Source organism: Macadamia integrifolia, chromosome 5 (genome assembly GCF_013358625.1).
Source record: "Macadamia integrifolia cultivar HAES 741 chromosome 5, SCU_Mint_v3, whole genome shotgun sequence".
Lineage (NCBI taxonomy): Eukaryota > Viridiplantae > Streptophyta > Magnoliopsida > Proteales > Proteaceae > Macadamia > Macadamia integrifolia.
In genome coordinates, this window is record NC_056561.1 from 37,761,638 (window position 1) to 37,772,175 (window position 10,538).

General features: G+C 37.4%; 1 protein-coding gene across 4 annotated transcripts in view; it reads left to right on the forward strand.

Annotated features, from left to right (window-relative positions):
• LOC122079261 (U1 small nuclear ribonucleoprotein A-like) overlaps nucleotides 1-10,508 on the forward strand; it is a 19,167-nt gene extending 8,659 nt beyond the window's left edge. The window contains exons 4-12 of one of the 4 annotated variants that reach the window (XM_042645575.1): nucleotides 66-128; nucleotides 609-690; nucleotides 6,050-6,124; nucleotides 6,416-6,488; nucleotides 6,667-6,712; nucleotides 6,877-6,989; nucleotides 7,162-7,231; nucleotides 9,983-10,065; nucleotides 10,205-10,508. In XM_042645575.1, coding sequence (XP_042501509.1) covers nucleotides 66-128; nucleotides 609-690; nucleotides 6,050-6,124; nucleotides 6,416-6,488; nucleotides 6,667-6,712; nucleotides 6,877-6,989; nucleotides 7,162-7,231; nucleotides 9,983-10,065; nucleotides 10,205-10,235 — 636 coding nt within the window. In that variant the 3' untranslated portion in view covers nucleotides 10,236-10,508. Of the gene's footprint in view, nucleotides 1-65; nucleotides 129-608; nucleotides 691-6,049; nucleotides 6,125-6,415; nucleotides 6,489-6,666; nucleotides 6,713-6,876; nucleotides 6,990-7,161; nucleotides 7,232-9,982; nucleotides 10,066-10,204 lie in introns of those variants that run through there. The other 3 variants (XM_042645576.1, XR_006140381.1, XR_006140382.1) reach the window with 3 other exon arrangements.
• The last annotated feature ends 30 nt before the right edge of the window (nucleotides 10,509-10,538 follow it).

Here is a 10,538-nt window from a genome sequence, read left to right on the forward strand (position 1 = left end):
AAAAAAAAAACACCAAAAAAAAAAAAAGAGTATTTCATATTTCAAAGTCTCTTTCTTGTTTGCAGGTTGTTGCATTTGCTTCCTTTTTCAATCATGAGTTGGCGATGGGAGCACTGTCCGCATTAAATGTGAGAATTTAAAATAACAAATTATCCTACTAAATATTCTGTACTTTTTCTTTTTATCATTTCTTACGGCTTTAAAATTATGCTTACCTACGTGCATTGGTACTTGCGAGTGGGTATGAAAGATATAGGAATTATGTGGTAAATTGTATAGTTTAGATATCAGATAATGGTTCTATTAGTAAACAAGTGAAATAAAACATTCTTCTGGTTATTCCTTTGGAATTCTGGCATCTGAAAGAATTTAATAGTTGATGAAGGTTATTATTCAAAATTTAGGTAAGATCTTTGTAGAAATGACAGAATGCAGAGTCTAGGGAAAAGAAGCTTTCAATGTTGACCTCCTGCCAGAAATGTTCAGGTCTTAGAAGATAAAATTCAGCATATATTTATATTTATTTACAAGTATCACATATAAAACATTGAATCAGGATGTGTATAGTTGATGCATTCTTAATTGTTTGTTCTACCTATTGATCTCAGGGTGTACCTTTTGACCCTCAAACTGGAGCTACTCTACATATTGAGCTGGCAAGGTCAAATTCAAGGAAAAAACGTCCAGCAGGTAATGTGATATATGTCACGCGTGACATTGGTTGTATCTTCTTTAGCCCAAAGCTTTTTCTGTATTTTGAAGGGAAAAAGAGGTTTCTTTGACAAGGTAGCACTGTGGATGGACAACATAGGACTGCTCTATGGAAGAAATATTGCAGGGAATCAGATTTTAAGGCTTGTAGATGGCTATGAGCATATTGGAAGTCACTTGAATGTGTAAATGGAGGTTTGGAGTTTTTTCTGAGTTGTGGATGGACTTAGGGTTCTTACCATTTTGGACATGGGTAAGGAAAATTGCAGCAAATAAGATTAAAACAAAACTAAACAACTTAAATTGTAGCATGACTCAACTTTAGAGGACTGCCAAGCTTTGACCTCTGAAATGAAGGCCAAGTGAGAACTGATGAGAATTTGACCCAAACTTAATTTAGACTCCTAGAACAACACAAAAACTCAGCTATATACCAACTTGTTATGTGTCTCGAATTCTTGACCGTTTCCAACAAAAATTTGGTGGCGACCCGATTTTATTTATTTATTTTTTATAAATTTGCCCCATGGTATGGTTTGACCTGACAGGCCATGACTCGATGGATCAAGCCGACTTGGAGGAGAATATATATGTATTATCCTCTTGTTGAGCAAACATTGTGAGATTTGGGGTTTTTCGTTTTAGGGTTTCTCGGTTAGAGTTTCTTGCCGTGGATTTGGATGTTCTTGAGAGATCTCCATTGTAATCTTTCTTCCGACATAATGAGTGATGTAGATAAGTTACTTAATGGGCTTATTTTATTGGAAATAAGCCTTAGGTTGTGTTATGTATGTGTTGGGCCTTTGATCCCATGGGTTTTCTTTGTAATGGGCCTAAAATATGGGTAAAAAGTAAGAAAACCAGATTTAATTCATTAGTTTAGCTAGAGTCCTGTTTTGAGTTTATATTCTTTATTTTTTTTCAGTTTCCTAGTCAGTTTAGGTTTCCCAATTAATTAAGGATTGTGTTAGGCCTTTCCTGTTTAGTGTTTGAGTTAGTTTTGAGTCTTCTATATGAGTTTGTAAGGGCCTATAACATTGAACACGAATTTGATTGAATAAAAGTTTATTTTTGCTGTCTGCAAAATTATTCATTGAGAAAGGATGATCATGAGCTAAGGTAACTGAGGGTGAGAGACCCAGGCTGAGATAGCCATTCCCCTACCCCCATTCTTCCCTTTATTCTCTTATTTTTGTTTGTTCATACTATCTGTCCCTGAATCTGATTTTTATTAAATTTACTAAAGATCCTACCTGGGATTGGATCACTTGTGAATTGTGATCCAAGCCTAGCCAGACCAAAAATGGAGCCATGTGAATTTCATGAGAAAATTTCTTCACACATCTTCCTTGAATGGGTATATGAATTAGATGTGTTCTTTGATAGCTACAACTTGACAGAGACGCAACTTCGATATGTTCGCTCCCAGATGAGTGATTGTGTTCGAATACAATGGAGAGTCCGTGAAAGACAACTTCAAGCTTAAGGGCGTGAGCCTAGAACTTGGGACGAGATGTTGTACGAGTTGGCGGGCATGTACTTATCTAAGCATGAACGAAGAATGTACTTCCCTCCACCAGATTTTCAAAAGCCACTCACAGTTGACAATAGCATAAAGAATCATCGGTCTCTATTGCTTAACGCATTGCAAAGCAACAAAAGAAAATACCTCCAACCAATGAACTAGAGTTAAAAGTTGAGGTTAATGTTGAAGAAATTCCAACAACTGTGATGCCTGTGAACAACCAAGAGGAGAATCCTAAGGAGCTTCAGGTTGAAATTGTGGAGGTCAAGAACATAGTGGTTGAAGGCGTACATGCGGATGATCCTATGGATTCATTTGAGGTTGTTCAGCTGAGCATATGGAGTTCATCATCCCATTGAAGTATCTAGAAGATCGTGCCTCTCACATTCTAGACTACATTCATGTCTTTAAAGAATTGCCTGAGTTTTACTATAGACTGCAGCTTAAACTTCATCATGCCAAGGTGGTCGTTATCATGTTCAAAACTCAAGGTCGAGTTTTTTTTTTTAAGTGGTGGAGAATTGATGCAGATAAGTCAGTTAATGGGCTTGTTTTATTGGAAATAAGCCTCAGGTTGGGTTATGTATGTGTTGGGCCTTTGATCCCATGTGTTTTCTTTGTAATGGGCTACTTTAATGGGCCTAAAATATGGGTAGAAAATAGGAAAACGAGATTTAATTCATCAGTTTAGTTAGAGTCCTGTTTTGAGTCTATATTCTTTGTTATTTTAGTTTCCTAATCAGTTTATTAGTTAAGGTTTGGGTTAGGCCTTTCCTTTTTAGTGTTTGAGTCAGTTTTGAGTCTTCTATATAAGTTTGTAAGGGATTGACCACGAATTTGATTGAATGAAAATTTATTTTTGCTGTATGCAAAATTATTCCGTGACAAAGGATGATCATGAGCTGAGATAACCATTCCCCTACCCCCATTCTTCCCTTTATTGTCTTATTTTTGTTTTGTTCATACTATCTGTCCCTGAATCTGATTTTTATTGAATTTACTAAAGATCCTACTTGGGATTGGATCACAGGATCACTTGTGGTCCAATCTTACATTAGTGAGTCATCTTCTTCTTTGCCCAAGGACGTTGCACATCACATCAGTGCTTGAACCTAGTTAAATCTCTGTTTCTTGCTAGAATCTATTTGTTTTCATCGTTTTTCTTTGGTGTTTGTTCTAACACAACTAAATGGGGTCGGCTACCTGGATCGTTACCCTTCAGTTAGCTCTATTCAAGGTCATACTTGATATAAGGCTTAAACTATTCATGCCTTTCCTCACCACTTCTCCTAAAGTCATTTTTGGTATGCCCTTAGCTGTTTTAGCTCCTTCAATCTGAATCAAATCACTCCTCCATGCTAGAGCATTTAGAGGCCTCCGTTGAACATGGCCATGCCACCTCAAACGACTTTCAATTCAGAGTTCTAGAACGATAGTAACAATAAAGGTGGCAATGCAATATTCTTTGTTGGACCTAGCAGTTTAGTCAACCATAAGTGCCAAGTGGCAGATTATCATTGCATCCAAATTTGGTGAACAAGCGTGCACTACTCTCAATGTGGATTATGTTGATGAGATGCTCAAACAAATGTGACATGTGACTGATCTAGGGGAGATAAGACATGTCTGTATTAAGGCTCAGATTGGCCAGTGAGACCTCCACATGGCTCGGATCAGGTATATGCTGTGCTTGGCCTAGCAACATGTCTGCTTTGCTACAGTGCTGGACCTCTTAGAACTCAACTCTATTCCTATGAACTCAAAATATAGACTGAAATCAGAAGCTAAAGGACCAGCTCAAACCATTTAACCATTCAAATGAATCTGCTCTTTGATATGCAACTGTAAACATCACTAGTAGGTGGTCTATGAAATCAGGTGGGACCCCTTGGCTATTTATGAATCCTGACCTTCTCATGAATCAAGCAGAAGGAGCCTTTTGGGGGGAAAGAGAGATCCCAAGAAGAATTGAGATGCTACTCAATATGACCTATTTTGGGATATTAATGCAAGAGTAGATTACAAGTAACTAACTCCGCAGTTTATAAGCAAGAAACAAAGAAATAATACTATTAAATAAACCCCCAAGGATACAATACCCATATAGGACCAAAATCAGTCCAAAACCCAACCCCATAGGAGAGAGAAAGACCTTCTATAGAGCTAGAGAGAGAAAGGTGCGGCCAGGTCTGTGGGAGTCCGATTGAGCTACACTTTTGGGTGTAGATAGTCCCTAGGGAGGGTACAAAACCCCCCAAATATGAAGGGGCTTCTGACGGCTGTTTATGGAGTTACATGCTTTCTCAATTTTCAAACCTAGGAGAGAGAATTTGAAGAATTCTGCAGGAACAACAACTTGTCTTCTTCAGATAACCTTCAAGAGATGATCGATTGATCTTTTTAGAGTATAAAACCAGTCCTCCAAAGTATCTGCAGATCAGATCTCAAACTTGAGTAGCAATGAGGGTCGATTGGCTTCAAGAACAAGAACTCTTTGGCTGGCTGATTTTGATTTTGTATGCTTTTATAGGTCTGAACTTCTAATAACAATAAACAGAAAAAAAAAAATAGAAAAAAAAGAATCGATGGAGGGTTGAGAAGGGTGAAAGAGAATAAATGAATGGGTAACTCACCCCTTAGGTTTTGGGTATCACACCCCTCAAAGGTTTAGGCATCTCACCTCTCAATAACAGTTTTTTTAGCTAAAGAGTAATCACTCAATAATTCATTCATTCAAATCTGAAATTACAAGTACATAGGCTCCTCTATTTATAGAGGGCAGAATAGTAATCAAACTACTACTAGGAGCTAGTTTCCCAATAGGACTAGACACTCCTACTACAACTAGGAGCTAGTTTCCCAATAGGACTAAACACTCCTGCTACAACTAGGAATTCAAAATAGGACTAGGACTTGACTTTATGACTCCAACATGGAGTATGATTAACTAACTAATAGTCCATATAGGACTTTACAACCGACCAATGGCCGAATGGGCCTTTATTGAATTAAATAGCAACTAACTAAACTAATGAATTAAATCCCATTTTTCTACCTTCTACCCATATTTTAGGCCAATTAAAGTGGCCCATTTCAAAGAAAACCCATGGGATCAAAGGCCCAACACATATATAACACAACCCAAGGCTTATTTGCAATAAAATAAGCCCAAGTGACTTATGTATATCAGATATATGTAAGCAAAGCCAATAAGTTTTCAAATATCCTTCTTGATTGGGAGACACTATGGAATTGACCTATTAAATAGGTTGGAGGAAAGAGAGGGAGCCCAAAGAGGATTTGAGATCATTCCAACTTGCTAGAGAAAGTAGGCTTCCTAGTTATTGACAATTCTCAACTATTCGGTTCAGAAAAAGGAGGGAGGGTTGAAGTAGCTATTTGACATCTACCAGCTCTGGAAGGGGGTGAAACATTGAACGAAGAGGTAAGAGAAGGGAAGGAAGGGGGGGGGGGTATGCAATCATAAGAGGTTTCTTTGGCGCTAGATGTGGTGGTAGTATTTGGCCAAAGTTGACAGGGAGTTATTTTTCTTATTTGTGTTGTTTTTTTAGTGGAAGGTTTTGGTGATGCTAATTCGAAGGTTTGGGGTGGGAGAAATTCTTTGGTTGGCTGTTCATAGGTGATTCTTGCTGTCATTTGTTACAATTAAAAAAAATGTTGACTCTTTGACAAAGGCCTGTATTTCATATTAAAATGATGAAAATTTCTCTCTTTGTTTTATTAGCAGTTACACAAGGTTATTTTGATTTTTGACCTTTATATAATTTCTCAAAATAGTTTTGTTATTTTCAGGGAGTGGAGCCTATGTCGTTATTGATAAAAGATTGAAAGCAACATCTGATGCTCAAGACACCTGGAGCAATGATGGTAATAAAATGCTATATATCAAGAATTTTAATGTCAGGGAATTTAAAAGAGGTTTTTCATATTTGATGCTAAACTTTCAATTGTTTTGTTGCATTTCATTTAGACTGTCATTGACTCTATCCACAATTTAACTTTTTTTCTTTTTTGTCACAATACCCACAATTTAATCTTGGTTTTCTCTTCACATGCCTTTTCCTGAAGAAGTGTTTATGCATTCACTAGAGAACACAGTCACCTGAACTTGATTCTATAGCTCACTTGCACATATTTTGGCACATTTTGCACGTTCAGGAGATGGTGGATCGGATGAACCATCTGGCGAACTTCATTCCAGCAACAAGGGTGATTTAGCTACTGCAGAGAGGTCCAATTGCATTCATAAAGAACAATAGTTTAGTTGGAATGCTAAATGGCTGAATTTCCTATTTACTTAGATGTGGCAGTCCTGTCTCCTAATATCAAATGATGCAGACACGTATGTTCTTTATGAACTTTGTCTCTATGTTAAACATAACTTCATCTTCATGGGTTGCAATTTTCAGTGGTGAAACAAGGGTTGACCCTGATAATGCAGGAGCTGCTGCAAATGTAAGTCTGGGTGATACATTTTCTTGTCCTACTGATCAAGTTCCTGCTGATACATTAATCAGATGTATTACTCACTGTTGTCAGATTAAAGTTTAACAAGTGGTTCTTATTTTTTATTTTATGAATTTATGTGACTGGGCAGTTCTTGTTTTTATTTACTGTAGCAGGAGCAATCAGAAAAGACTTATACAGGGGAAGTACAACCATGTTCAACTTTATTTATTGCAAATCTAGGTCCAAATTGCACGGAAGAAGAACTGAAGCAAGTTCTGACTCAGTAAGTTTTATCCATTTCTCCATTTTATGTGTCCATATCAGGAAAAAGAAATAGTTTCTTGCATACATATCATTAGGTTTCTCCACTGGTTTTTTTGAGCAACTTTGGGGCTTGATTTGGTATTTGTTTCCCCATAGATCTATTCTGTTAATTTCATTCTTATTACTTCTAGATATCCTGGATACCATGTACTAAAGATGCGCGCCAAGGGTGGAATGCCAGTTGCCTTTGCTGATTTTGAGGTACATGAATTCTTTTCAGAAATTCTTATTTATCTATTTATTGAATCCATAACAACAGAAAATGGAAAAAATATGGGATTTTTCCCTTTAAAAAAAAAAAAAAAAAAAAAAAAGAGAGGAAAGGTGACTGTGCCAAGCTTTTTTTTTGCTGAGGTGTTTGCTTCATTCTCTGCCGATTCCATTTTTTCTTCTTTTTTGTTTAAATAGTTTGGGATGGCGGTGGGCTGTCGACAGGTCCGTTTGGATTGGATCACCCTGATCCGAACCAAATCCAATCAGAAGGTGGCCCAATCGGATCTGATATAATTTGATCCTACAAGGACCCAAAAGTCCAACTAGAAAATGACCTGATCAGATCCTATTATGTATTAATTATTGTTGGCCATTTTTAGACAGACAATTACATAAGATAATTTTTTTGACAAAACAGAAAGGGAAATGATGAAAAGGTTGTATCTTGTCCACCTAAAAAAGAGAATAAGTTCTAGAGGATTATATAATTGATAAATTTAAATATTATGTAGGTTATGTTAATGTAGATACTATGTATGAATATGTCATGTCAATTAGACAGGATATAATCGGATCATATAGAGGGAGATCCAGATTTGATCGGTGTAATTAGAAGGTTACCCCTAATAAGATCATATCAATGCCTTAGTGGTAAGTTATGATCAGAAGGGTTCGCATCAGTTCCAGTCCATTGATAGCTGTCACAGCCCTTGCGGGGGTAGTCAACTCACATGTCTCTGAATTGATGCATGAAGATTTTCCACTGTTTTACATTTGCAGATGTTCAAGACATCACTTCAATTAATAGTGAATCCCTGCTAACAAATAGAGGCCTTCTAGAGAAACTAGAGCTTTGGCTTCTCTGGATCACTCAACTTAAATTCAACTGAACTGGAAGCCATCTGGGACGGGGCTCTTCTAGCACAACTCTTTGCCTTCATCAGGTCATTTTCTACTCGGACTGCCACCATTTGATCACTGCCTTAAATGGGCTCACAGCTTCAACAGATTGGGCATCAGTTGGCCTCCCTGAGGAAGTTCTGCATTTATATTCTTCTTCACTTCATGTAATTTCCGTTTTACTCGCAGGACACAGAATGTCCTTACTGATTACCTTGCCGTTGGTTCATCCAGATTAAGGCTCTCCCGTGTGTGGTGGCTACAGCCTACAAGCTCCACCTTTCATTGTAATCCCTCTCTGGTTGCATCAAGGCGTTTTAGCTTGGACACCTTTTCTCAATGAATTTCCTCCCCCCACCAAAAAAGAAAAAAAAAACTAAAAATTCTAGAAGCCTTGAATAGACTCAAATGATTGGCCCTAAAATCCAATAATATTCCTTCCACTCCCCATTGCAAGGTCACCAAATTGCATCTATCCAGTTAGAGTTTCCTTCAATAGCTTCATATTTCATTGACTCCTGTAGAGAATAGGTTATGACCGTGCTTCTGCTCTCTAGGAATTCTAAAATGTCATTATAATTTATACCATGGAACTCTTTTGGAGAACCTAAGCTAGTGGCACATAATCTTCTCAACTTCTCGAAAAGTCTAATGACCTCAATCTTACCCTCTACAAGATTAGGTGTTCCTTACTCTATAGCAAAGCGAGCTAAAGGTAAAAAATCACTTTATCTGGCAGTTAAACAGATAAGGCAATTAAGCATTTTGGTTGAGGATTTTGGGTAAGGTGTAGCTGCGTAAAACTTCATTAGATAAGATATGTCATGAGTAAGTGGGATGTGCCTTGTGTTAATATATAATTTTTTTTTGGGGGTGATATTATGATATGTACATGTATGAAAATATCTAATAAAATATTAAATATTCCTGTCTAGAACTGATAAACAGGGAGGGTAAGACTCTCTTAGTCTTACCCAGTTACCCTTCCCATTGAGCTAGACGGGTAAAAGAGTCTTAATTTTACCTTCCCTGTTTTCTTATACGGTATGAAGCATTAAATCTGACCCTCCAAACTATACAGGTAAGCAAGTATCATTGTCACCCATGCTTCCTGATCTGCTGGAGTTCATAGGCTGAAAAAAATGGTTGGGGCAAACCATTTTAGAAGTATCCACTTATTCATACTGTTAGGGAGAGATATATTGGGTTTGATGATATGTGATCCCCATTCCTCATGCAATCTGAATGGTTTAAAAAGGCTATAGGCATGTTGTTCAAGTTTTAATCCTAGACAGAGCTGCACTTGTATTGATCAAAACCCCCCTCCCCACAAGCAATGTGGTCTTGCCAAGATGGTTTTTTCTTTATCCTTTTTTTTTTTTTTTTTTTTTTTTGGGGTGGGGTGGGGGTGTGGTGTGGGGGTGCTTTGTATAACGGCAAGATCTTTGTGATAGAAATGATTCTTGCTATTCTCATTTTATGTTATTAGATGTCCTAGTGTCATAATGTGTTTTTCTTCATTTTCCCCTTTTCTTTTACTATGACTTCTCATTACAAGTGCACTTGATTTTAATTAAATCAAGTGTACATAAATTTACAGGATCTAAATGAAGATTTTGAGAAATCAACCGACAACTCTTAAAGAAAGATCCATAACTGAAGGAAAATCCAACTTGATATTTTACCTATTTGCATCGTAGAGCTTCTATTACTTGCTTGTCATCTTTAATGGTAGATTACTTTCCTACTCCAACATGAGCAAGATCAAGGCTGCTGTCCAGTTGAATTATGTATTGGTTGTATGGACAGAATCACTAAACTGCCTATTCTTATTGGCAGGATACTGAACGCGCTACAGAAGCCATGGAGAGTCTGCAAGGCAGCATGCTACCATCTTCTGATCGTGGGGGCTTGCACATAGAGTATCCTTTCATCTTGTGGTCTATTCTCTTTGGTAGTCTCTCTTGAATGCTCATATTCTGAAGTATTTACTTGTTCGGAACTATATCCACTTCTAAGTAACATGGCAAGCTGGTGGTATTTCTTAACCGGGCGATTCAGATATGCAAGGTCTAAAATGAGGAAAGCTTAGAGGAAAGGACTGCAGAATATCAAAATCTTCAAATCCACTGTGATCGAGATTTTCCTGAACTTTGTCTAACATAGGAATTGCAATTGAGGACTTGTGGCACTACACCCTTGAACTTTTACTTCCCAACATGGTGTGGAAGTTCAGATGTGCTTAGTTGCTCTTCTTTTGTTCCAATTCCCCCCCTTTTTTTTTTCAAACCAAACCCAGATAAAAATCAACAGTTGACATATGCTTTGCTCTTGCATGTGGAATATGAGAAACAAGTTCTTGGCAGCCTTGGCTAAATGCAAAGCAGAATACAGG